The sequence below is a fragment of the Aquarana catesbeiana genome, unplaced genomic scaffold, assembly GCF_042186555.1.
Source record: "Aquarana catesbeiana isolate 2022-GZ unplaced genomic scaffold, ASM4218655v1 unanchor236, whole genome shotgun sequence".
Lineage (NCBI taxonomy): Eukaryota > Metazoa > Chordata > Amphibia > Anura > Ranidae > Aquarana > Aquarana catesbeiana.
The window spans coordinates 368,256-396,131 of record NW_027362664.1 but is presented as its reverse complement, the minus strand read 5'-3'; the positions used below and the strand labels follow the sequence as shown (position 1 = coordinate 396,131).

The 27,876-nt window shown below is 45.8% G+C and overlaps 2 protein-coding genes across 5 annotated transcripts in view; one reads left to right on the top strand and one right to left on the bottom strand.

The window, feature by feature from the left end:
* Nucleotides 1-27,876, top strand: part of LOC141121996 (uncharacterized) — a 131,126-nt gene that overhangs the window by 52,943 nt on the left and 50,307 nt on the right. The window contains 4 exon segments of the mRNA XM_073611781.1: nt 22,207-22,327; nt 25,501-25,628; nt 25,715-25,838; nt 25,955-26,052. Of these exon segments, the coding sequence (XP_073467882.1) occupies nt 22,207-22,327; nt 25,501-25,628; nt 25,715-25,838; nt 25,955-26,052 (471 nt within the window).
* On the bottom strand, nt 228-13,368 carry LOC141121970 (uncharacterized). 4 transcript variants are annotated; one of them, XM_073611749.1, is made up of 8 exons: nt 13,276-13,368; nt 11,719-11,845; nt 11,509-11,632; nt 11,295-11,392; nt 10,978-11,205; nt 10,694-10,897; nt 10,468-10,606; nt 228-1,797 (listed from the first exon to the last, which is right to left on the bottom strand). In XM_073611749.1, the coding sequence occupies exons 3-8, from the start codon at nt 11,591-11,593 to the stop codon at nt 740-742; spliced, it is 1,812 nt and encodes a 603-aa protein (XP_073467850.1). In that variant the 5' UTR covers nt 11,594-11,632; nt 11,719-11,845; nt 13,276-13,368; the 3' UTR covers nt 228-739. The 4 variants fall into 4 exon arrangements, with proteins under 4 accessions (XP_073467850.1, XP_073467851.1, XP_073467852.1 ...); XM_073611750.1 differs by lacking the exon at nt 10,694-10,897; XM_073611751.1 differs by lacking the exon at nt 10,978-11,205.

Below are 27,876 nucleotides of genomic sequence, written 5' to 3'. Positions count from 1 at the left end.
GAGAAAGAACTTTGACTCCCCCCCAGTTAATGCCATAAGTTTCTTGGGCCATCCTGAGCACCACTTCCACTAATTTAGTACTCTGAAGTGTAGCTCTATCTAGTGTCCATAATGCTATAATATTATTGCAACATCACATTACTGCCACATGCGTATCATTTGACTGTTTGCGAAAGCTTACACTACAAAATGTACTCAGCCAATGAAAGGTAATGACTCAATTTTTTTTGTTTCAATAGTGTTTATTATATTTTTAAATAAGAGCTTACAGACTGCCTCTCAATCGAAGATGTAACTGTGGGGTTACAAATCACAGTAGTATTGAAATTCTAAGGTTGTACAACAACAGCATAACATATAAAATGTCAAGGAATACAAATGAGAGAACATTTGCAGGGTACATCTCTTAGGTGGAGAAAAGGCAGAGTTGAAGACATTAAGGAAGATGGTTAGACTACAAGGATGACATCCCAAGAAAGACCAATGGGGTTATCTTGTCACCATTACAGGTGCGCACTACATAATGAATGATGGAGCCGTAATGACTCCATTTTTATTTTTCTCCTGCTATCAATGGCCAACACGGTACAACACTTCATCCATGTCTTTGGTGATCTCTGATCTCCTTATCAACTGTTTCTTACATGATGAAGATCAGCCATGGAGTATATATGAGGTGTATATCAGGGTGTGCTTCTTCCCCACATGAGAGCTGTGATGTCCAGCAACATTCAAGGCACTAATACACCATGTGAGATCTCTGATGTCTGGAAAGATGGGACTTCCGTGAAAAACATTTCTCACACTCAGGACAGGAATACGACTTCTCCCCTGTGTGAGATCTCTGATGTCTGGAAAGATTGGCCTCATCTGAAAAACATTTCCCGCATTCAGGACAGGAAAAAGGCTTCTCCCCCATGTGAGATCTCTGATGTTTATAAAGATGGGACTTCTGTGAAAAACATTTCCCACACTCAGTACAGGAATATGGCTTCGCCCCCGTGTGAGACCTCTGATGTCTGTAAAGATGGGACTTCCGTGAAAAACATTTCCCACACTCAGGGCAGGAATGTGACTTCTCCCCTGTGTGCAATGTCTGATGTATGTCAAGGCTGGATTTCTGTGAAAAACTTTTCCCACACTCAGGACAGAAAAACGGCTTCTCCCCTGTGTGAGATCTCTGATGTCTGTAAAGATGGGACTTCCGTGAAAAACATTTCCCGCACTCAGAGCAGCAATAAGGCTTCTCCCCTGTGTGAGATCGCTGATGTGTGTAAAGATGGGACTTCTGTAAAAAACATTTCCCGCACTCAGAACAGGAAAATGGCTTCTTCCCTGTGTGATACCTTTCATGAGTGACAAGATGTGATTTTTTTAAAAAACATTTCCCACACTCAGAACAGGAATATGGCCTCTCCCCTGGGTGCAATCTCTTATGTCTGTAAAGATTGGACTTATCTGAAAAACATTTCCCGCACTCAGAACAGGAATACGGCTTCCCTGCCATGTGAGTTTTTTTATGCCTATTAAGACTGGATTTAGAAGGGAAACACTTCCCACACTCAGTACAGGAAAATCTCTTATCTGTTGGAAGGACAGCACCGTCCCTCACAGTCTGAGGTTCCTCAGGATAAGAGGAATACGATGGCCCATCTACACTGTGTGGTGCCGGATGGACATTTGAGGTAGTCGGGTTTTCTCCTGGACTATACTGTGTGATGTCCTCATCTTCTACTTTACAGTCTGGAGACAAAGTGAGACAATCCTCTGAGGTTTTCCTCATCTCCCGTCCATCTACTAAAATACAAATAAAAAGATTACTACTAGACATGAGCAGATTGGTTCCCCTAAACCAGGACTCCGCCCACATCAGGCAGCTTTGTCTCTGAGGATCTTACAATTCCCCCCTCAAGGTAACTAGTAAATGGGTCCTCTGTAGGGCGGCAACTAATGATTATTTTCAGAATTGATTCGTTTGCCGATTATTGTTTTGATTAATTGATTGGATAAAAACCTCAAAAAACAGAGTTACGCTTACCAGTAACATCCTTTTCCAGGACAGCCACCATAGAGAGACCTTGGCTCCTCCCATCTCAGGAATCACCGCCTTATACTGCAAGATTTAAGCCTCACCGTCCCCTCAGTTCTTTAAGAGTACTTCCGGCCAGCTGGGGAGACACAAGAATACGTCATACTAACCTTTATCTTACCTGACAGTCTCATGTGATGAGCTCTCAGGGATAGCCAACAATTTGGGTGGGTACCGATGCTGTCCTGAAAGACTCCAGGAAAAGGATGTTTCCTGCAAGTAACTCCATTTTTCCCCTGTTCGTCTTTCAGGACAGCCACCATAGAGAGGATAAAGGAGCACCTTACCTTAAGGTGGGACTACTGCCTGCAGCATTTTATGCCTAAAGGCCTGGTAGTGCTTCACGAAGATGGCAAAGCTGGACCACGGTGCAGCTCTACAGATCTGCTCTGGAGAAGCACCAGTCCACTCTGCTTAAGAAGTCGCCATTGCCCTGGTGAAATGTGCCTTAAAGTGGAGTTCCACCCAAAAAAAAGGCATTACTGTGCATGAAATAATATATAATAAAAACATTTGGACATTTTTTTTTTAATCACTTCTTAATGACTATCTGGTCCGAGGCGTCCGCAATGTATGCCACCCTTTTAAGGAGCATGGGGAAAGAAGTCAGGATCGTTTCTTTTGGCGTTCCTTCTTCAATGTGCACCCTAATCTGTGTCAACCAATATTCCATGTTGCGGGCCACCTCTGTGGCCACCATGGCGGGCTTGAGGTTTCCCAGTGATGAGTCCCAGGATTTCTTCAAGAGCAAGTCCGTCCTCTTGTCCATGGGGTCCAAAAGCGCTCCCATGTCCTCAAAGGCTGGGTCAGTATGCCTGGAGACCTGTGAAAAGTCTGCATCTAGTTTAGGCGATTTATTCCAGACTAGTGCATCCTATTCCGCAAAGGCAAACCTGCATTTCAGAGCCCTTGAAAAGAAAGGTTTCCTTTCGGGGTCTTGCCACTTTTGCTTGATGGCATCGACCAAGACGTCATGGACCGGAAACACTCTTTTTGTGCTCCCCAAGGCCCTTGTACATCTGGTCGTGGAGTGACAGCATCCCCTTTTCCTCCTAGATTCCTAAAGTGGTATGAATAGCTCCTAAGAGCTCCTCCACTTCCTCTAGGGAATGTTTGTAGCGAGAGGTTCCTGTGTATTCCCCACCCACCCCCTCTTCCTCTGACTCCCCTTGGGAGTCTGAAGAGTTGCTGTCTGGCTCTTCCTTAATTTCCTCTCTGGAGCCCCCTGGCCTTTCTCCACTCATGGAGGGAGCATCCGCTGAGCTTGGTGCAATGTTCTGCTGTGCTGGTGGGGAATTAACCTGGGGCTGCGGCATCTCAAAGCTAGAAAAGAGTGTCTTAAAAGACTAGACGGTGCTAGAAAGCTCCTTGACAGATGCTGCTAGGTCCGTACATTGTTCCGCTGACTGCTCCCTCACTAACCCCTCAATGCACTCCTTACAGAGTGCCTTGGTCCAAGATTCCCCCCATCATGGCTCTGCATGAAGGACATTTCTTCTTGGAGTTGTGGGGCGCCTTGACTTTATCCGTGGCCTTGCTCTGAAATACAGACCCAAAAGAGAGAGCAGCCATAAATGCCTGCACTGACCACCAGCGCTTAACACAGAGGACCTCCAGGGGTGCCCTCCCCAGGACAAACCACCACCAGGGTCCCAGATGCACGCCTCCATTCCCCCCCACAACCACCAAGGGGGACAAACACCCGTGTAGCTTCCAGGACAGGGTAAGAGAACACCACCCCAGGGTTCCTCTTACCTTTGAGTGGCTTGTGCTAGAGTCTTGAGGAGTTTCTTGTGAAGTCTCCACTTCCGATATTTCCCGCTGAGGATCAGTGGTCTCTCCTGTCTCAGTGCGCTGTCCCCACAGCAGAAACAAGGCCGCACCAGCCCAGCAAGATGCAGTCAACCAGGTACCTTCCAGGCTCCCTAGCCTACCAGACTGCAGGGAGGAAGAAAGAGAGAGAGAGACCCTCGTCTCCCCCTCAGGAAACAATCGGCCTCAGCCTCCCTGGGTGTTCATCCTCGGTCCCTTATCGGTGTCTCCCCACTGGAGGAAACATCAGAACTGAGGGGACGGTGCGGATTAAATCTTGCAATATAAGGCGGCGTTTCCTGAGATGGGAGGAGCCAAGGTCTCTCTATGGTGGCTGTCCTGAAAGACAAACAGGGGAAAAAAGGTTGGTGTATAATGTAGTTAATATTCTTGAATCTCTATATGCAGTGGTAAATATAAATATCCAGATATATAGTTGGATATTTGAGAATAACAGACAGATAGATGTATTATTAGAGGGAGAATCTGCTACATATCAGAATCAGAGATCAACATTATTAAAATTTTAAAAAGATGTAAAACTCTGTTTTGCAGATGATCAGACAGGAGTGTAATATAATATGATGGATGACAGACTCCCTTGTCATAGACAGGTAGGTGGGTACAAGCTCCCTGCACCTGATGTCACTTATGCTGGCCGTACACAAACTCATTTTTCTTTAAAAAAAAAAACATTCATCCAATTTTCTAACCATTAGTGGAGTCAAATCGGCGTCCATTTTCCACCACGGTGATGGGAAAATTCGAAGGAGCAGAACAGAAAACTTTTCTCCATTGAACACATTTTCAAATAGTGTATGTGGTTTTCTCAGAAGTTACATTCATTTTTAAAATGAATGTTAAAAGCAAGTGGAATTTTCAAACTACACTCGTCCATTCATCGAATGTACAAATAATTTGAGGTTGGTGATGTAGATGGGGGCGATGTTGTGGATGGCCTTGTATGTTGTGGTTAGTATTTGAAATTTTACACAGTGGGGTAGGGGAAGCCAGTGAAGGGATTGGCAGAGAGGAGCAGCAGTCACGGATCGATTAGTGAGGTGTATTATTCTAGCAGCAGCATTCATAATAGACTGAAGGGGGATAGACTGCTTAAGGGTAGGGCATTAAGGAGAGAGTTGCAGTAGTCAAGGAGGGAAATAATCAAGGAGTGAATAAGTTGCTTTGTGGTGTCATTAGTCAGGAAGGATCGAATTCTGGAAATGTTGCAGAGGTTAAGGCGGCAGGATTTAGCCAGTGATTAGATGTGGGGCTGAAGGAGAGGTCAGAGTCAAGGATTACACCCAGCACCCTGGCATGTGTGGAGGGACCAATGGTTGTGTTGTTGATCTTAATGGTAAAGTCATGGGGGGACCGGTAAGGAGGAAATAGAACAAGCTCAGTTTTAGAAAGATTGAGTTTAAGGAAGTGGTGTGACATCCATACATGTTGTTGTAGATGGAAGTGGTTAGGCCTGGGCAGGACAGGGATGATGGCAGGTACTTCAGAGGAGAGAAAATAGGGTAGCCATGCAGAGAACTCATCCAGAAAGCGTAACACTGATCCAGGAGGCCGATAAATGACTGCGACCCTCAGACAAGCTGGAGAGAAAAGACGAATGCAGTGCACTTAGAAAGAGCAGGGGGAAAGAGAGGGAGGTGTGGGAAGAACTTGGAAGGTGCATTGTGGGGAGAGGAGAAGTCCGACGCCACCTCCTTTTCGTCCACTGGGTCTGGTGGAGTGAGTCCAGAGGAGGCCACTGTGGGACAGGGCAGATGGAGAGGTAGCGTTGAATTTTTGGAGCCAGGTTTCAGTAATAGCAAATAGATTAAGGGATTTGGAGAGGAAAGGGTATTTGACAGAAGCTAGTTTGTTGAAGTAGAGTTATAGTTAATAGTCTAAGAGTTAATAGTATAGAGTTCCTCTATAGGAAGCCGCAAAGTATAGTATAGAGTTTCCCTATAGGAAGCTACAAAGTATAGTATAGAGTTCCCATATAGGAAGCCACAAAGCATAGTATAGAGTTCTCCTATAAGAAGGTAAAGGTCTGCCTTTAGAATCACTTGCTTCCTTCTCTTGCCCAAGACTACATGTCCCATGAGGTATTGCTCCTCACCCATTCAAGTTCTCAGGCATTTACCGACATGTATGGATGGTGTACGGAGCTATATTTTCTAATATGTAAAGAAATAACACATTCTTTATGCAAGCCAATTAATCGACTGACCAACTAATCGATTTAGAAAGTTGGCAATTATTTTCATAATTGATTAGTTGTTTCAGCCCTACATCTCTGAATCTCCTACTAGTTAATTTCTTTATTTATGAACCTTAGTCAGAGAGTGAGAAAACAACGAGAACTGTCTTTTATAGGAGTGACAGTGATGAGGGGATTATAGGATGAGTGTCCCCCCCTCTATTACTTATTGCCATCTTCCCAACACAAGAAGTCCTGACTGAGCCCCACATGAGGTCAGAGAGTGAGGATGGGGGGAGAACAACCAAGATTAAGACTGGAGTGATCCTGAAGACCACCATCATTGGGTTTTTGGCTCCTCCTTCATTATCACTTTCTGTTTAAGGCTCCAAAGTTTGAGGATTTTATCACATTATTATCAACATGTAAAAGTCTGTGCTCCAATCAAATCATCAAATATAAAATGTCCAGCTGGTAGGAAATGGGTGCAAAAGAGGAAAGGCCTATGTATAGGGATGAGCCGAACACCCCCGGTTCGGTTCGCAGCAGAACATGCGAACAGGCAAAAAATTTGTTCGAACACCATTAAGGTCTATGGGACATGAACATGAATAATCAAAAGTGCTAATTGTAAAGGCTTATATACAAGTTATTGTCATAAAAAGTGTTTGGGGACCCGGGTCCTGCCCCAGGGGACATGGATCAATGCAAAAAAAGTTTTAAAAACTGAAATTTTTTTCGGGAGCAGTGATTTTAATAATGCTTAAAGTGAAACAATAAAAGTGAAATATTCCTTTAAATTTCATACCTGGGGGGTGTCTATAGTATGCATGTAAATTGGCGCATGTTTCCCGTGTTTAGAACAGTCCGAGAGCAAAATGACATTTGTAAAGGAATAAAAGTCATTTAAAATTACTTGCGGCTAAAATGAATTGTCGGGTCTAAGCAATGCACATAAAAGTCATTGAAAAAAACGGCATGGGATTCCCCACAGTCCATTACCAGGCCCTTTGGGTCTGGTATGAATATTAAGGGGAACCCCGAACCAAAATTTAAAAAAAAAAATGGCGTGGGGGTCCCCCTCAAATCCATACCAGGCCCTTCAGGTCTGGTATGGATTTTAAGGGGAACCCCGCGCCAAAATTAAAAAAAAAAAAAAAAATGGCGTGGGGGTCCCCCTAAAAATCCACACCAGACCCTTTTTCGAACACGCAACTTGGCAGACCGCAGGAAAAAAGGGGGGACAAAAGAGCGTCCCCCCTCCTGAACCGTACCAGGGCACATGCCCTCAACATGGGGAGGGTGCTTTGGGGTAGCGGCCTCCCCAAAGCACCTTGTCCCCATGTTGATGGGGACGAGGGCCTCATCCCCACAACCCTTGCCAGGTAGTTGTCGAAAGAATAAAAAAGCCGCACATCGCCACCGATCTGCCTTCATGGGTGGCACGCGCCGTAATGACCGGCATCTCAGGTGACAGCTCTTTTATAACTGAGGGCGGGGCCACATGATGACGTCGCCAGTTGACCCCGCCTCTCTGACGCACGGGGACATCCCTATGGCTTCCCCGTAGCGTCAGAGGGGGCGGGGCCATAGGGATGTCCCCATGCGTCAGATGGGGGTGGACTGGGTGGCCCCGCCCCCCTCTGACGCTACGGGGAAGCTATAGGGATGCATCAGAGGGGGCGGGGTCACCCAGCAACGTCATCGTGTGGCCCCCGCCCTCAGTTATAAAAGCTGTCACCTGAGAGGCCAGTCATTATGGCGGCGTGCAGTTGTTTTTTTTTTCGGTCCGTCGGAGCGAGAGAAGAATAAGATGAATGGACTTTGTGGGACACTTTAATTTTTTAATAAAGGACTTGTACCAAGCCGTGTCTTGTCTTTTTTACACCTTTTTTGTGAAATGGTAGGAGTACATTTGTACCCAGTTGCCATTTCACACAGGGGGGGAGACCAGCATCTGGGGGTCCCCTTGTTAAAGGGGGCTTCCAGATTCCGATAAGCCCCCCGCCCGCAGACCTCCACAACCAACGGGCAAGGGTTGTGGGGATAAGGCCCTTGTCCCCATCAACATGGGGACAAGGTGCTTTGGGAGGGCCGCTACCCCAAAGCACCCTCCCCATGTTGAGGGCATGTGGCCTGGTACAGTTCAGGAGGGGGGGCGCTCTCTCGTCCCCCCTCTTTTTCTGCGGTCTGCCAGGTTGCGTTCTCGGATAAGGGTCTGGTATGGATTTTTGGGGGGACCCCCCCACGCCATTTTTTTTAAAATTTTGGCACGGGGTTCCCCTTAAAATCCATACCAGACCTGAAGGGTCTGGTATGGATTTTGAGGAGGACCCCCACGCAATTGTTTTTTAAATTTTGGTTCGGGGTTCCCTTAATATTCTTACCAGACCCAGAGGGACTGGTAATGGACTGTGGGGTAATCCCATGCCGTTTTATGACTTTTATGTGTATTGCCGAGACCCTACAATTCATTATAGCCGCGAGTAGTTTTAAATTACTTTTTATTCCTTTACAAATGTCATTTTGCTCTCGGACTGTAGTAAACACGGGAAACATGCGCCACTTTACAGGCATACTATAGACACCCCCCCAGGTACAAAATGTAAAGGATTATTGTTTCACTTTAAGCATTATTAAAATCACTGCTCCCGAAAAAACGGCCGTTTTTAAAACTTTTTTTGCATTGATCCATGTCCCCTGGGGCAGGACCCGGGTCCCCAAACCCTTTTTATGACAATAACTTGCATATTAACCTTTAAAATGATCACTTTTGATTTCTCACATAGACTTTTAAAGGGTGTTCCACGGCTTTCGAATTTGCCGCAAACACCCCAAATTGTTCGCCCCGAACATAAAGCTCATCCCTATATAATGTACAACTTATTATATAGGATACAACAGTTAGGATTTCATAGTACAGTAAAACCTGGGTTTGAGAGTAACTTGGTTTGAGAGCGTTTTGCAAGACAAGCAAAATTTTTAAATACATTTTGACTTGATATACAAGCGATGTCTTGATATACAAGTCAAGTAGTGTCATATCACAACTGAGTATAAAAAAGAGAGGCGTCTCTAAGTGTAGTAATATGGTTACATTTAATGAAGGTACAACATTTAGCAACTCACGTGGATGATGATTAAAAGAGGCACATCTAAGTATGGAGGCATCCGGGGTAAAACTGTCCACATAGACCGTCCTCCTCACCGCCATCGACATCATCTCTTCCACAATGCACTCCATGAGCGGCTCAAGCCTCGCTTTCAGATCGCTCTACTGCAGGGTAGTCTTCCCGATCACGATTGCAGATTGACAGCGGTGAGAGCCGGCGGTACAGGGGATGGTCTATGTGGACAGCTTTACCCCGGATGCCTCCATACTTAGATGTGTCTGTTTTATTTACCAACCATGTGAGTTGCTAAATGTTGTACCTTCATTAAATGTAACCGTATTGCTACACTTAGAGACGTCTCTTCACTTTTATACTCTGTAGCTCCTGCTGGATTGTGCTTCTAATCCCCTTGTGGAGGCTTCCATTTGTGGTGGACATTTTATGGTTACACAACCTGGTCACATTGCTATAATCTTTTTATATGGACTATAAACTGAAGGATTTATGAAAAAATGGTTGTGGAATGAATCATTTGATTTTCTATTATTTCTTATGGGAAAATATGTTTTGATGCAAGAGTGCTTTGGATTACAAGTATGTTTCTGGAACGAATTATGCTCGCAAACCAAGGTTTTACTGTATAAGAATAATGTAATGTACAACATAGAGTATATAGTGCAGGGGTCAGGAGTATGTAATGTACAATATAAAATTATACAGTGTAAGGGTCAGGACTCATAATATTGGTATTCAGTAATCAGTGGAAGATTAAATGTTCACATGAGACAAGTTGCAGAGGTCCCACACCACTGCCTCCCATCTCCTGAGACTGCACTCAGTGACTTGGGTCTGAGACTATACAGACATATCCCTCCACCCGGCACAGCCAGCAGACAACAGAACAAGTAATCCTGGGAGAATTGTTCTGTCGGACATCTTGCTATACTCTGGTATGGGGCGGAAGACCCAAAACACATACCCCAGGTGCCCAGGTCTAGTAACGCCTATGATGAAAATAAACATTTTACTGCCAGCTGAACCCCAGAATCTCCATAAATCCAGTCTAGATACATAAATTGTGTCTGCAGCACAGAGAAGGGAGATTATCTGAGAGAAATACAGGAATACAGGACAGGGAACACAGCTCAGGAAAGTGACCAGGGGATTACAGGCTGATATCACCCAGTCCCCGCCCTACTCTGGACCAATCAGTGAGCAGTATGGGTGGAGGAATGTATTTAGTGTTAATGACCCACCTGTGCTGATCTCTGTAGGAGTGTCCTCCTCTAGAATTAGCCTCATTATTTCATCCTCCTCCATAGACTGCTGATCATCGCTCACATAAGTCTCTTCTTCTTCTTTCACCTCAACTTTAGAATCTCTCAGGTTTCCACTCTGAATATATAGTAAGTTACATCAATTGTAACAATGCAGACAATGTATAGATCCTAATGATACTTTAAGTGATTGTTCCTCATCTACCTGATGATGGTGAGGGATGGTGTGATCTTCCTGTGTGGAATCCCGGGAATACAGAGGACGGGGACATCTCTCTGGTGGGTTCCTGGTATTAGGTGGCTCCATCATATCCTTGTGTCCTTCTGAAAACTCCTCCATCACTCCATACTCCTCATCCTCCTCTTTATACTCTTCTTTAACAACAATATTATCATCCCATTTTCCACTCTGAAAGATATAATAAAACATTAATTGTAACAAACATGCTGAGTATAAATCAGAACTACCAATAATTGTCAATCATCTACCTGATGATGGTGAGGGATGGTGTGACCTTCCTGTGTGGAATCCCGGGAATACAGAGGACGGGGACATCTCTCTGGTGGGTTTCTGTAGCTGGATGACTCCACCATGGTGTCCTGGTACAGATCTTTGTGTTCTTTTAGAAACTCTGACTCCTCCATCACCCCATCCTCATCATCCTCCTCTTTTATCTCTTCTTTAACCTCAACTTTAGACTCTCTAAGGTTTCCACTCTGAATATATAATAAAAATGACATCAATGGTAACAATGCAGATAATGTACAGATCCTAATGATACTATCAGTGATTGTTCCTCATCTACCTGATGATGGTGAGGGATGGTGTGACCTTCCTGTTTGGAATCCTGGGAATACAGAGGATGGGGACATCTCTCTGGTGGGTTCCCATTACTGGATCCATCTGTAGGAAACACACACACTGACTGAATACATTGTTTCTATGTGTTTATCAGATGATGGGGGATCTAGGTGGACCCTCTGTACTGCTCTCTCCTTTACAATAAAGTCTCCTCTTACCCGGTGATGTGAGGGGCGGCTGATTGTCCATCATGACGTCCTTGTAGAGATCCTTGTGTCCTTCTAAATACTCCCACTCCTCCATGGGGAAATAGACAGTGACATCCTGACACCTTATAGGAACCTGACACACACAATGATACAGTCACCATCCAGACACATCCCTTGTCTGTTACTGGATAATGTCCCAGAATTCCCAGCACCGCTCACCTCTCCTCCATGATCTCTCTGGTGACTTCTAGAATCTTCTTTGTATTTCTCTATTCTATCAGGGAGGGAGGTGGAGGCAATGTGATGTCATATGATCTCCAGACTTCACAGGAGGAAAACTCTAGATCTGATCACAAATAGTAAAATCAAATGATATTCCCAGAATCCTCCTCACCTTATCATTCAGCTTTCCATTTTATTAAAACTCTACTTTACTACTGAGGTATAATTTACCCACACAGGACCCCACACTGAAGAGTTAAACAATTGTTGCAGACATTCTGGCATCATTACATACAATGCAGGACCAACAGTCCCACTAATGAGGATGCCAAGGGTCCGCCCACATCCTAAGAGTATCAGAAAAAGAAAAAGAGCTGGCTGGAGGGACATTGGGAGGAGGAGCTGTGAGGTCAGTGTGATGTCATAGGACATATAGACTCTGGATGGAGGGACATTGGGAGGAGGAGCTGTGAGGTCAGTGTGATGTCATAGGACATATAGACTCTGGATGGAGGGACATTGGGAGGAAGAGCTGTGAGGTCAGTGTGATGTCATAGGACATATAGACTCTGGATGGAGGGACATTGGGAGGAGGAGCTGTGAGGTCAGTGTGATGTCATAGGACATATAGACTCTGGATGGAGGGACATTTGGATGGGGAGATTTGAGGGGTCCTCTATTTGAGGCTCCTGTGCAAACCAAATCATTGATCCTGGGTGTGTCCTACCTCTCCTGAACTGAAGAGTGAACTTTGACCTTTATCATACAGAAATCTGTCAGGAATCTGTGAAAGTAAGCTCTCATGTGATCAGGTGACGTGCGGAGGAACAGATTGTAAATAGCAGACAATTTTCTCCAGAGCCCCTAATGGTGGGGATGGATTTTGCTGAGTTCTGGTGCCAAGTTTCCACCCCCCAGGATCACTGCAGGTGTGGAGAAAAGCTGTGTAAGAGGATATGGAGGAGAGATGAGGAGGAGATCCAGGAATCAGGATAAAGGTCAGGACAAGCAACAGACGAGCGCATCCAAGAGATGAAGCCGGGGTCACTACACAGAAAATCAATCCAAGGAAACAACAGGCAGGACGAGGAATAGCAAGAAGGAGCTCAGAGACAAATGAGAATATTGCTCAGCCAATGGGAGATTATCTCAGCATGACTTACATAATGAAGGAGATGAGGGGGAGGGGAGGAAGTCACTTATGGTGATCATAGAGACATGGAAATTCAGCTGGTTCAGCAGGGATCGGTCACATTTCCATCCATGTGTGGTCACTACCAGATAAAAGTCACTCGATCAGCGGCTGCAGCCAATAGCTTCATCACTGATCTGTGTATTCTGAGAGCGGAGGAGCGCCCCCCATTGTCAGAATACAATAGTGCAGCGGGGAGGATTCCCCCATCCCCCTCCAATGTGTGGATGGGGGAATCACTTCAGTTTTTTCCTCTCATCCCGCTGGATGAACGATAAAACTGAACCATGTATGGCCAGATTTGGAAGGAAGATATAAAATTCATCATCTGATCCCCCTGAAGGGGTTAATCTACATATTACCTCCTCTGCCGCCAGATCCAGCAATGTCTTCTCTCTACGTCTTATCAAATGGGATGTCCTGTCTTTACCAGACATCACTTCCTGTCTGTATCTGACATCACTTCCTGTCTGTATTCCATAGGGATGTCTTGTCTGGATAGAGGTGAGATCACCACCTTGTGGAGCTCAGAGGAACTGCAGCCCTAAGAAAAGTCTTGAAGTGTGGACATAGCCTTGTCCTGTGTTTGTATGTACTGTATACATACAATAGTGGTTAATGATTCTTACGCTGAATGGTCTAGGGTTATCAGTGGTGTACCCCAAGGTTCGGTGCTAGGACCCTTACTATTTAATATCTTTATAAATGATATGGGGTCTGGGATTAAAAGTACCATTTCAGTCTTTGCAGATGACACCAAGCTATGCAGTGGAATAACTTCCTTACAGGATGTCTCCAACTTACAAGCCGACCTCAATGCTCTGTCTGATTGGGCGACTATGTGGCAGATGAGGTTTAATGTTGAGAAATGTAAAGTTCTGCACTTGGGGGCTAAGAATATGCATCATACATACTAGGGGGGAGTACAACTGGGGGAATCCATGGTGGAGAAGGATCTGGGGGGGTTTTGGTAGATCATAAGCTCAATAATAACATACAATGCCAAGCTGCGGTTTCCAAAGAGAGGAAAGTCCTTTCTTGTATTAAGAGAGGTATGGACTCCAGAGAGAGAGAGATCATCTGTACAAATCATTACTAAGACCTCATCTGGAATATTCAGTTCAGTTTTGGGCACCAGTTCTCAAAAAGGATATCAGGGAGCTGGAGAAAGTGCAGAGAAGGGCAACCAAACTGATGAGAGGCATGGGGGAGCTCAGCAATGAGGAAAGATTAGAGAAACTGAATTTATTCACTCTTGAGAAGAGGAGAATAAGGGGGGATATGATCAACATGTATAAATATATAAGGGGGCCATATAGCGATCTTGGTGTTGAGTTATTCACTTTACGGTCAACACTGAGGACACGGGGGCACTCTTTACATCTAGAGGAAAAGAGATTTCATCTTCAAATAAGGAAAGGTTTCTTCACAGTAAGAGCTGTGAAAATGTGGAATAGACTCCCTCCAGAGGTGGTTCTGGCCGGCTCAGTAGATTGCTTTAAGAAAGGCCTGGATTATTTCCTAAATGTAGAGAATATAACTGGGTACTGACATTTATAGGCAAAGTTGATCCAGGGAAAATCTGATTACCTCTCGGGGGATCAGGAAGGAATTTTTTCCCCTGCTGTAGCAAATTGGATCATGCTTTTCTGTTTTTTTTCGCCTTCCTCTGGATCAACTGTGGGTATATGGGATTGTATGATATTTTTTATTTATAATTTTTTTTTTATGGTTGAACTAGATGGACTTGTGTCTTTTTTTCAACCCGACTAACTATGTAACTATGTATATCCTTCCCCTTTCTCTCCTGCCTGAGTGTGTATGAAGAGGCGGAGCTCTGAGTGTGTATGAAGAGGCGGAGCTCTGAGTGTGTATGAAGAGGCGGAGCTCTGAGTGTGTATGTAGAGGCGGAGCTCTGAGTGTGTATGAAGAGGCGGAGCTCTGAGTGTGTATGAAGAGGCGGAGCTCTGAGTGTGTATGAAGAGGCAGAGCTCTGAGTGTGTATGAAGAGGCGGAGCTCTGAGAATGTATGAAGAGGCGGAGCTCTGAGTGTGTATGAAGAGGCGGAGCTCTGAGTGTGTATGAAGAGGCGGAGCTCTGAGTGTGTATGAAGAGGCGGAGCTCTGAGTGTGTATGAAGGGGCGGAGCTCAGTGTATATGAAGAGGCGGAGCTCTGAGTGTGTATGAAGAGGCGGAGCTCTGAGTGTGTATGAAGAGGCGGAGCTCTGAGTGTGTATGAAGAGGAGGAGCACTGAGTGTGTATGAAGAGGCGGAGCTCTGAGTGTGTATGAAGAGGCGGAGCTCTGAGTGTGTGTGAAGAGGCGGAGCTCTGAGTGTGTATGAAGAGGCGGAGCTCTGAGTGTGTATGAAGAGGCGGAGCTCTGAGTGTGTATGAAGAGGTGGAGCTCTGAGTGTGTATGAGGAGGCGGAGCTCTGAGTGTGTATGAAGGGGCGGAGCTCTGAGTGTGTATGAAGAGGAGGAGCTCTGAGTGTGTATGAAGAGGCGGAGCTCTGAGTGTGTATGAAGAGGCGGAGCCCTGAGTGTGTATGAAGAGGTGGAGCTCTGAGTGTGTATGAAGAGGTGGAGCTCTGAGTGTGTATGAAGAGGCGGAGCTCTGAGTGTGTATGAAGAGGTGGAGCTCTGAGTGTGTATGAAGAGGCGGAGCTCTGAGTGTGTATGAAGAGGCGGAGCCCTGAGTGTGTATGAAGAGGCGGAGCTCCTGCTGGAACAGCGGTCAGAGGAGGCGGAGTCTAGGAGGGAGATGACAGAAAGCTCAGCAGACTCTCAGGAGTGAGCGAGGAGGATCCAGTTCCTTTGCCATCGGAGGTGAGGAGAGTGTGAAGGATGTTGGTGACTCTGGTAGATGAAAAGCTGGGAGTCATATTGCTCTGGTGAGTGGGGAAGCACTACTAAGGGGGCGCCCTCACCATCATGTGTGTAAGAGGTGGAAGAAGGCGTGGCTACACTACAGCTGGCACAGTTTGGAGCACCGAGAACATTACACCTTATCAACTTTTCATTGATTGGTGGATTTTTCAGAACAAAATAAGTTTATTGAAGTAGATGCAAAGTGGAAGCAGTGGGCTTGCAGAGAACACTATATTAAGTATAAAATATTGTATGTTTACATGAATTTGCACAGGTTTTTAGTTTATTTAATATAGCAGCAAATATTGTAAGATTAAAGAAGTAGGTGCAAAGTGGAAGCAGTGGATCTGCAGAGAACAGCATCTTGAGCACAAAGCACTTTATGTTGTATATGAATTTGCACATGGATCAGTTTACTTCATTTATTGATAAACACCATAAGATGAATGAAGTAGGTGTAAAGTGGAAGCAGTAGATCTGCAGAGAATATTATTTGAGCCCCTAGCACTTTATATATGAATGTCTCCACATATTTTAGTGTATTTGTGATGATTTATGTGCACACACAATAGGACAGCGCTGTGACACATAATGCTCTTCTAGTTGATAAAGGGAATACTTACCTTTGTTACAGCAGCAGTCCGGTATAAGTTATTTTTGTAGGTATTTGAGTTGTTACACATAGCGCGGGTTTTATTCTATTTATATTGGTGACATCATTGCCCAAATCTGGGGATCAGGAGCCATTTCCACCCTTTACTCTCGGCTGGGGTTCTTTGTATCCATATAACAGATGTTCTACATGACTAAATCTGCAATCAATTTTACTGCAAAATCAAAGGGGCCAAAATGTCTCCCCCCCGAGCAGTAATATATTTCTATCCCCCTTGGTGGGAGTGGAGATGACCCATCTATAAGGATATACAGTACATACACACACAGCACAAGGCCGTGTTCACACTACCAGATGTTTCTCGGGGCTGCAGTTCCTCTGATCTCCACAAGATGGTGATCTCACTTCTACCCAGACAGGAAGACAGGAAGTGATGTCAGAGACAGACAGGAAGTTCCGGGTGAGAGGTGAGTCAGGAGGAAAAGAGGAGACTTTGCTGGATGAAGCAGCAGAGGAGGTAATAAGATCTTATTTTCTATTTACACCCAGTAACCCCCCCGTCATGTCCGTCCTCTTCCTCCATAGTCACTGTGATGTCTTTTATCTCCAGCAGATGATGATACACACATATATAGTGTGGAAATGTAGAATAACCCCGTATATTACAATGAGGGAATTTCTGGTCTGTACCACGAGGGGAGTTATTGATGTCAGTAAATGTCGGTTCCAGACATTGTATGTGGGGGAATGAAATGATAATTAAAGGTTGGGATTAGGGAAGATTTCTGTAAGATTTTACACAGGAATGATCAGCGCCCCTCCAGAGACACTATGATGAGTCTCACAATAGGAGTCTGAAAGGGACTGGATATTGGGGGGATGAGATGATGAACCTGGAGTGGGGGGAGGGGCAATTTTATCAAAAAGAAGTCCAGCCATTCACCTTAGTATCTGTGACCGGGACCCTGGTGGTATTCCCCATTTACTGCTATAGAGGCATCTATTGGTTCACAGGCACCACAACCTCTGTGGAACTACAGAGCCCAGCACACCTAGTCATCTACAGCCGGGGTATTTCTAAGTGCTGCCAAGTTACTCCAAGAGTTGTCTGACACTTTATCAGAAAGTTTTATTAGAACTATCGTGTTGTGGATTCAAATATTTTGTCCATAGAGTAAGCGATGCCCGAACATTTATAATTTGTATATTAACCCCTTCAGGTTATTGTGTCCCCGATCACCTCCACACCAGTTATTGTGTCCCCGATCACCTCCACACCAGTTATTGTGTCCCCGATCACCTCCACACCAGTTATTGTGTCCCTGATCACCTCCACACCAGTTATTGTGTCCCCGATCACCTCCACACCACTTATTGTGTCCCCGATCACCTCCACACCAGTTATTGTGTCCCCGATCACCTCCACACCAGTTATTGTGTCCCCGATCACCTCCACACCACTTATTGTGTCCCCGATCACCTCCACACCAGTTATTGTGTCCCCGATCACCTCCACACCAGTTATTGTGTCCCCGATCACCTCTACACCAGTTATTGTGTCCCCGATCACCTCCACACCAGTTATTGTGTCCCCGAACACCTCCACACCAGTTATTGTGTCCCTGATCATCTCCACACCAGTTATTGTGTCCCGGATCACCTCCACACCAGTTATTGTGTCCCGGATCACCTCCACACCAGTTATTGTGTCCCCGATCATCTCCACACCAGTTATTGTGTCCCCGATCACCTCCATACCAGTTATTGTGTCCCCGATCACCTCCACACCAGTTATTGTGTCCCCGATCACCTTCACACCAGTTATTGTGTCCTCGATCCCCTCCACACCAGTTATTGTGTCCCTGATCACCTCCACACCAGTTATTGTGTCCCTGATCACCTCCACACCAGTTATTGTGTCCCCGATCACCTCCACACCAGTTATTGTGTCCCCGATCACCACCACACCAGTTATTGTGTCCCCGATCACCACCACACCAGTTATTGTGTCTCTGATCACCTCCACACCAGTTATTGTGTCCCTGATCATCTCCACACCAGTTATTGTGTCCCCGATCACCTCCTCACCAGTTATTGTGTCCCCGATCATCTCCACACCAGTTATTGTGTCCCCGATCACCTCCACACCAGTTATTGTTTCCCCGATCACCTCCACACCAATTATTGTGTCCCCGATCACCTCCACACCAGTTATTGTGTCCCTAAACACCTCCACACAAGTTATTGTGTCCCTGATCACCTCCACACCAGTTATTGTGTCCCAGATCACCTCCACACCAATTATTGTGTCCCTGATCACCTCCACTCCAGTTATTGTGTCCCTGATCACCACCACTCCAGTTATTGTGTCCCTGATCACCACCACTCCAGTTATTGTGTCCCTGATCACCACCACACCAGTTAATGTGTCCCTGATCACCTCCACACCAGTTATTGTGTCCCCAATCACCTCCACACCAGTTATTGTGTCCCTGATCACCTCCACACCAGTTATTGTGTCCCTGATCACCACCACACCAGTTATTGTGTCCCCGATCACCTCCACACCAGGTATTGTGTCCCTGATCACCACCACACCAGTTATTGTGTCCCTGATCACCTCCACACCAGTTATTGTGTCCCCGATCACCTCCACACCAGTTATTGTGTCCCCGATCACCTCCACACCAGTTATTGTGTCCCCGATCACCTCCACACCAGTTATTGTGTCCCCGATCACCTCCACACCAGTTATTGTGTCCCCGATCACCTCCACACCAGTTATTGTGTCCCCGATCACCTCCACACCAGTTATTGTGTCCCCGATCACCACCACACCAGTTATTGTGTCCCCGATCACCACCACACCAGTTATTGTGTCCCCGATCACCTCCACACCAGTTATTGTGTCCCCGATCACCTCCACACCAGTTATTGTGTCCCCGATCACCTCCACACCAGTTATTGTGTCCCCGATCACCACCACACCAGTTATTGTGTTCCCGATCACCTCCACACCAGTTATTGTGTCCCCGATCACCTCCACACCAGTTATTGTGTCCCCGATCACCTCCACACCAGTTATTGTGTCCCCGATCACCTCCACACCAGTTATTGTGTCCCCGATCACCTCCACACCAGTTATTGTGTCCCCGATCACCTCCACACCAGTTATTGTGTCCCCGATCACCTCCACACCAGTTATTGTGTCCCCGATCACCTCCACACCAGTTATTGTGTCCCCGATCACCTCCACACCAGTTATTGTGTCCCTGATCACCTCCACACCAGTTATTGTGTCCCCGATCACCTCCACACCAGTTATTGTGTCCCCGATCACCTCCACACCAATTATTGTGTCCCTGATCACCACCACACCAGTTATTGTGTCCCTGATCACCTCCACACCAGTTATTGTGTCCCCGATCACCTCCACACCAGTTATTGTGTCCCCGATCACCTCCACACCAGTTATTATGTCCCCGATCACCTCCACACCAATTATTGTGTCCCTGATCACCTTCATACCAGTTATTGTGTCCCCGATCACCTCCACACCAGTTATTGTGTCCCCGATCACCTTCATACCAGTTATTGTGTCCCCGATCACCTCCACACCAGTTATTGTGTCCCCGATCACCTCCACACCAGTTATTGTGTCCCCGATCACCTCCACACCAGTTATTGTGTCCTGATCACCTCCACACCAGTTATTGTGTCTCTGATCACCTCCACACCAGTAATTGTGTCTCTGATCACCTCCACGCCAGTTATTGTGTCCCTGATCACCACCACACCAGTTATTGTGTCCCCGATCACCTCCACACCAGTTATTGTGTCCCCGATCACCTCCACACCAGTTATTGTGTCCCCGATCACCTCCACACCAGTTATTGTGTCCCCGATCACCTCCACACCAGTTATTGTGTCCCCGATCACCTCCACACCAGTTATTGTGTCCCTGATCACCACCACACCAGTTAATGTGTCCCTGATCACCACCACACCAGTTAATGTGTCCCTGATCACCACCACACCAGTTATTGTGTCCCTGATCACCACCACACCAGTTATTGTGTCCCTGATCACCTCCACACCAGTTATTGTGTCCCTAATAACCTCCACACCAGTTATTGTGTCTCTGATCACCTCCACACCAGTTATTGTGGAAGAACCACGAGAAGAAGAAGATGGAGGAAGAAACCGAAGGAAGATAGAAGATAGAAGAAAGAAGAAGCATTTAAATAAAGGAATTGTCAAAAACTGTCTCTTGTCATTTTTAACATTTTTGACAGTTTTTTTGTGAAATGGTAGGGGTACTTTTTTTTTACCTCCTTACCATTTCACACAGGGGGGAGGGCCCGGGATCTGGGGGTCCCCTTGCTAAAGGGGGCTTCCAGATTCCGATAAGCCCCCCGCCCTCAGACCCCCACAACCACCGGGCAAGGGTTGTGGGGATGAGGTCCTTGTCCCTATCAACATGGGGACAAGGTGTTTTGGGGGCTACCCCAAAGCACCCTCCCAATGTTGAGGGCATGTGGCTTGGTATGGTTCAGGAGGGGGGGCGCTCTCTCGTCCCCCCCCTCCTTTCCTGCGGCCTGCCAGGTTTTGTGCTCGGATAAGGGTTTGGTATGGATTTTTGGGGGTACCCCACACCATTTTTAAAAAAAATTTGGCACGGGGTTCCCCTTAAAATCCATACCAGACCTGAAGGGTTGGGTATAGATTTTGAGTTTTTTTTGACTCCACCCCATTTTTTTTTAAATTTTGGCCGAGGTTCCCCTTAATATCCATACCAGACCTAAAGGGCCTGGTATGAAATTTAGGGGACCCCCACGTCATTTTTTTTTTAAATTTTGGTTCGAGGTTTCCCTGTGGGGAATTCCTATGCGGTTTTTATCAATGAACTTTTATGTGTATTGTCGGACCGGCAATTCATTAATAGCCGCAAGTAGTTTTAAATGACTTTTTTTCCTTTGAAATGTCATTTTGCTGTCAGACTGTTCTAAACACGGGAAACATGCGCCCCTTTACAGGCATACTATAGACACCCCCCAGGTGCGAAATTTAAAGGAATATTACACTTTTATTGTTTCAGTGTTTCATTATTAAAATCACTGCTTCCGAAAAAATGGCCCTTTTTAAAACTTTCTTTTGCATTGATCCATGTCCCCTGGGGCAGGACCCAGGTCCCCAAACACTTTTTATGACAACACCATGCATATAAGCCTTTAAAATTAGCACTTTTGATTTCTCCCATAGACTTTTAAAGGGTGTTCTGCAGCTTTTGAATTTGCAGCGAACACCCCAAATTGTTCGCTGTTCGGCGAACTGGCGAACAGCCGATGTTCCAGTCGAACATGAGTTCGACTCGAACTCGAAGCTCATCCCTAACACTCAGGGAGGAGAGAAAGGGGAAGGATATACAGTACATACACACACAGCAGAAGGCCGTGTTCACACTATGAGATGTTTCTCAGGGCTGCAGTTCCTCTGATCTCCACAAGGTGGTGATCTCACTTCTACCCAGACAGGAAGTCTCTATGGAATACAGACAGGAAGTTATGTCAGAGAGGACGTCCCATTTGGAAGGACGTAAAGAGAAGACACTGCAGGAGTTGGCGGCAGAGGAGGTAATATGTAGATTAACCCCTTCAGGGGGATCAGTTGGGGATTAATATATCTTCCTTCCAAAGCTGGCCATACATGGTTTAGTTTTATCGCTCAGCCAGCAGGATGAGCAAAAAAACAGAAGTGGTTCCTCCATCCACACATGAAGATATTGGCTGCAGCCGCTGATCGAGTGACTTTTATCCGGCAGTGACCACACATGGATGGAAATGTGACCGATCCCTGCTGAACCAGCTGAATTTCCATGTCTCTATGGTCACTATAAGTGACTTCCTCCCCTCCCCCTCATCTCCTTCATTATGTAAGTCATGCTGAGATAATCTCCCATTGGCTGAGCAATATTCTTATTTGTCTCTGAGCTCCTTCTTGCTATTCCTCGTCCTGCCTGTTGTTTCCTTGGATTGATTTTCTGTGTAGTGACCCCGGCTTCATCTCTTGGATGCGCTCGTCTGTTGCTTGTCCTGACCTTTATCCTGATTCCTGGATCTCCTCCTCATCTCTCCTCCATATCCTCTTACACAGCTTTTCTCCACACCTGCAGTGATCCTGGGGGGTGGAAACTTGGCACCAGCCCTCAGCAAAATCCATCCCCACCATTAGGAGCTCTGGAGAAAATTGTTTGCTATTTACACTCTGTTCCTCCGCACGTCACCTGATCACATGAGAGCTTACTTTCACAGATTCCTGATAGCTCCTTCTACCACTGTCCCCCCAACCAGAGCAAGAGAATCCTATGAGATCACACCGACCTCCCAGCTTCTCCTCCCAGTGTTCCTCCATCAAGAGTCAGAGGATCCGACGTTAAGATTCTGGCCAAAATATTAGCAAAATCGTTTGAATAGTGACCAGGGAGGCTTTATACCCGGCGGGTCTACTAGAATGAACATTCGCAGATTGTTTCACAATCTGCAATATCCACACGACTGTCCCCCTACCCGCGCTATTGTGTCCTTGGACACCTGTAAAGCATTTGACAGTGTGGAGTGGCCATACCTTTTCTGAGTGTTACAGATGTATGGCTTTGGCCCCCATGTTGTAGCATGGATAAAACATCTTTATACCTCCCCGGTAGCTCGGGTTCGGGTCAATACCTCTATTACTGATCCCTTTCCGATCACTAGGGGCACTCGACAGGGGTGTCCGTTGTTACCCCTCTTGTTTGCCCTGGCCATGGAGCCGCTTGCAGTTCGCATTCGCTCCTCCCCCTTAATTAAAGGACTTCCAATTGCTAATATAGAGGAGTGCATTTCACTTTATGCGGATGACACATTGGTGTATCTGGCTGATACAAATGAGTCACTGCGGGCCTTGCTGGAGGAGATCACTACCTTTGGGGACTACTCTGGATTCCTGGATAACTGGGACAAGTCCAGCCTTTTTCCCTTAGACGTGATTAACCCTCTCCAGATTCACCCGGACTCCAAGCTCCAGGTGGTGTCCTCCTTTAGATAGCTCGGTGTTTTGGTTCAGACCCCCTTATCTTTATATGTTACCAATAATCTAAATCCTTTGTTGGTCCGCCTTCAGGAACAGACTAAACAGTGTATGGATTTACCTCTGGACCTTATGGGGAGGGCCAATATTCTTAAGATGATTTATTTACCAAGATTGCTCTAAATCCTTTCTAACTCCCCATGTAAAATACCTAAAGCTATCTTCAAACGTATAGATACGATATGTACTACTTTCCTGTGGAAGGGCGGCTCCCCCAAAGTGGCACTCAAAACACTGAGGTTACCAGCTCATTTGGCAGGCCTAGCATTTCCTAACTTTTTTCTATACTATTTGGCATCCCAGCTGGTGCACATACATGATTGGCTAAGCCCAGTTCCAGCTAATGCCTGTACATCCACGGAGGGGGCCATCGCATCTTCCCTGGAAACTCTACATAATATAATATATAGAGGCCGGGTCCCCGACCACCCTGGAACCTCCATACTCTCCACTTCCCTTTCATTATTCAAATACATTATTATGAAGATATCTAAACATTCTTTGCTGAAGTCCCCTAACAACCCCCTGTGGTTTAACCCTAACCTGCAGGAGTTGTGCTCCCTTCTGGATGCCAATCAATGGTACTCTAAAGGGGTTAAATATTTATGCCACCTGTACAATGCCCAGGGCTTTAAAACTTTTTCACTGCTATGTTTGGACTTTGACCTACCAAGATCATACTTATTTTATTACTACCAGCTCAGGCATGCTATACATGCCCAATTTGGTTCCCTAGATGATCCCACTGACCTGCCCCCGTTGGAAAAAATGCTTAGGCAACCAGATCCCACTAAACTAGTATCCACTTACTATGCAGCCCTAATGTCTGACTTTAACCCTAGGTTTCATAAAGCACAAATAAAGTGGGCATCAATGGATATTTCCATGGTAAATGAGGACTGGTCAGAATTTAGTGACACGTATAAAACTTCTGTTATTGCTTCCCGAGACCGCATCATACAGGTTAAAATTTTTCATCAGACCCACCTTACTCCAGCTAGGCTACATAGGATGGGTCTCTTGCCCTCGGCTGTCTGTTTCCGTGGCTGTGGCCAGGAGGCCGACTTCCTACATTGCTTCTGGTCGTGTCCGATAGTTCGGGACTTCTGGGAGGAAGTGGGTGCTTTTATCTCGACAGTGTTGGGCCTTCCTAACATAATTCACCCCAAGAATTGCCTGTTAGGGGTTTTTGGTGACTTACACATATCGCCCCGTGCTAAGAGACTGCTCCGCATACTTTATTTTTATGTTAAAAAGTCTATCTTACTGTCCTGGAAGGGTGCACAGACCTCTCTGAAATCCCTCTGGTTAAAACTTATTAATGACTCTATTCCACTGTATAAACTGACTTTTAAAATCCGGAAACGGAATAAAACCTTTCATAAAATTTGGGGTAAATGGTTGGCTAGTCCGTTAACCCTTTCTCAACACTGATTTTGATGCACTTGATGCCAATTGATAGGCCGTGCCCCAGGGATCTCTAATACCTGGTCCTTTACTACTGGTATGCCTATATCCCTTATTATTATAACTATCTTAAGCCCTTTGCAATGATTTCTGTCTATTTTTATATGCTTGAACATGTTGCATTTCGGTTCCTACTTCTGTATGACCAGCTTGTCAGTTGCTCTTGTTTTTTTTTTGTTTTCTTTTCTTCTGTTTGTGCTTGTTTTTATGTTCGTTGGTTTGTTTTAAACCTAAACCTAATAAAAAATATCGTAAAAAAAAAAAGAGTCAGAGGATCCTATGATCCTCCATCTGTTTTTTTGTTTGTTTTTTTTGATGATCTTAGGATGTGGGTGGACCCTTGGCCTCCTCACTTGCAAAGTGAGACTGTTGGTCCTGCAATGTATGTAATGACGTCAGAATACCGATGTGGGTAAATTATACCTCAGTCTGATGTGGGGCTTTAGTAAAATGGAAGCCCGAATGATGAGGAGGACTCTGGGAATAGCTTTTGATTTTACTATTTATGTTCAGATCTAGAGTTTTCCTCCTGTGAAGTCTGGAGATCATATGACCATCACATTGCCTCCACCTCCCTCCCTGATAGAATAGAGAAATACAAAGAAGATTCTAGAAGTCACCACAGAGATCATGGAGAAGAGGTGAGCGGTGCTGGGAATTCTGGGACATTATCCAGTAACAGACAAGGGATGTGTCTGGATGGTGACTTTATCATTGTGTGTGTCAGGTTCCTATAAGGTGTCAGGATGTCACTGTCTCTTTCTCCATGAAGGAGTGGGAGTATTTAGAAGGACACAAGGATCTCCACAAGGACGTCATGATGGACAATCAGCCGCCCCTCACATCACCGGGTAAGAGGAGACTTTATTGTAAAGGAGAGAGCAGTACGGAGGGTCCACCTAGATCCCCCATCATCTGATAAACACATAGAAACAATGTATTCAGTCAGTGTGTGTGTTTCCTACAGATGGATCCAGTAATGGGAACCCACCAGAGAGATATCCCCGTCCTCTGTATTCCCGGGATTCCACACAGGAAGATCACACCATCCCTCAACATCATCAGGTAGATGAGGAACAATCACTGATAGTATCATTAGGATCTGTACATTATCTCTAGTGTTGCCAACCTACCAGACTGAAATGCACTGACACGACACTCAAAATTTACTGGCACAGCCATGTTTTTACTGACATTTTCCAAAAGTTACAAAATTACAGTTTTAAATGCAAATTTCAGTACTTAAGCTATAAACAAGTACAATATGCAATTAGCAATGTGGTTTAAGATGGATATTAACATACAAAAACATATTTCTTATGTTATTTTAGATATAGTAAGGGCCGGTTATCATAACCCATCAGATTTTGTCACCTATGTCCAACTGGAGAGATTTCCTCTTAATTTCTGTTCCATAGCCAGCACAGAAAGTGAGGGAAAATCACTGGTAGCCACCAGGATCACCAGAATTTATGTCCCCAATTCTAAAAACCTCCTGTCTCCATCACTCCATAACCTCCTGTCTCCATCACTCCATGACCTCCTGTCTCCATCACTCCATGACCTCCTGTCTCCATCACTCCATGACCTCCTGTCTCCATCACTCCATGACCTCCTGTCTCCATCACTCCATGATCTCCTGTCTCCATCACTCCATGATCTCCTGTCTCCATCACTCCATGATCTCCTGTCTCCATCACTCCATGATCTCCTGTCTCCATCACTCCATGATCTCCTGTCTCCATCACTCCATGATCTCCTGGCTCCATCACTCCATGATCTCCTGGCTCCATCACTCCATGATCTCCTGGCTCCATCACTGCATGATCTCCTGGCTCCATCACTGCATGATCTCCTGGCTCCATCACTCCATGATCTCCTGGCTCCATCACTCCATGATCTCCTGGCTTCATCACTCCATGACCCCCTGTCTCCATCCCTCCATTACCTCCTGTCTCCATCCCTCCATCACCTTCTGTCTCCATCACCTTTATCACATCCTGTCTCCATCCCTCTGTCACCTCCTGTCTCCATCACTCCATTCCTCCTTCACCTCCTGTTTCCATCACTCCATCCCTCCATTACCTGCTTTCTCCATCACTCCATTCTTTTCTTCATTACACATTTTCTCTGTCTCTCTGACCATCTCTCCATGCCTTGCTCCATCCCTTCATCTATCCATCTCTCTGTCCATCTCCCTCCCTCCCCCATTATTCCACTACTCTGTGTTTCCATTATAAACAAATACAAATACTCTAGAGTGCTTCCACACCAAATGTGGTCACTACTTACTAAAAAGTATATGAATATTAAACACTTTAAGACCATCAAGCACAATATATAATTCCAATATATAATGATCATACAGTATACAGACACACTATACACAGCACTTTTTATCTGAAAATCAGCCTGATCTTTGATATGGGCTGGTGCCTCCCCTCTCCTGGCATGCTGGGATTTGTAGTGCCCCAGAAACTGACACATGAGGTGGTAATGCAGGAGAGGAGGCTGTGCCTGTATTAGACTACAGGAGGGAGGTGTAATAGAGGTTGGGGGAGAGCTCAGAAAATATTCTCCCTTCAGAAGCAGTGCAGTTCTCACACAAAAAACAAACAATCTAACAGCATCAGACAGACAGGGCTACAGAGAGCCCATCCTCTCCCCTCCCCCTCCTCCTGCCCACTAAAACAAGCCACCACCGACATGAACACAGCCCACTTAGCTTACCTACTGCTAGGCTGAAGTCAGCGCTCCACTGCAGGCTGTCTTCACTCCTCCCCCCTCCCAGCATCTCCTGTGATAAAATCAAATAAGGCACGCTGGGAAAGAGGGAGTCGGAAAGAAAGCTCATTGGAGACTCTCGGCCAGCTCCGGGCCGGAACTTGC

Bases quoted from the DNA above. Each gene is read 5' to 3' on its own strand.
- LOC141121970 (XM_073611749.1), bottom strand. From the start codon at position 11,593: ATGGAGGAGTGGGAGTATTTAGAAGGACACAAGGATCTCTACAAGGAC. The intron at 11,206-11,294 runs GTAGATGAGGAA...TTATATATTCAG, and splicing joins CCATCCCTCACCATCATCAG to AGTGGAAACCTTAGAGAGTC. The intron at 10,607-10,693 runs GTAGATGAGGAA...CTATATATTCAG, and splicing joins CCATCCCTCACCATCATCAG to AGTGGAAACCTGAGAGATTC.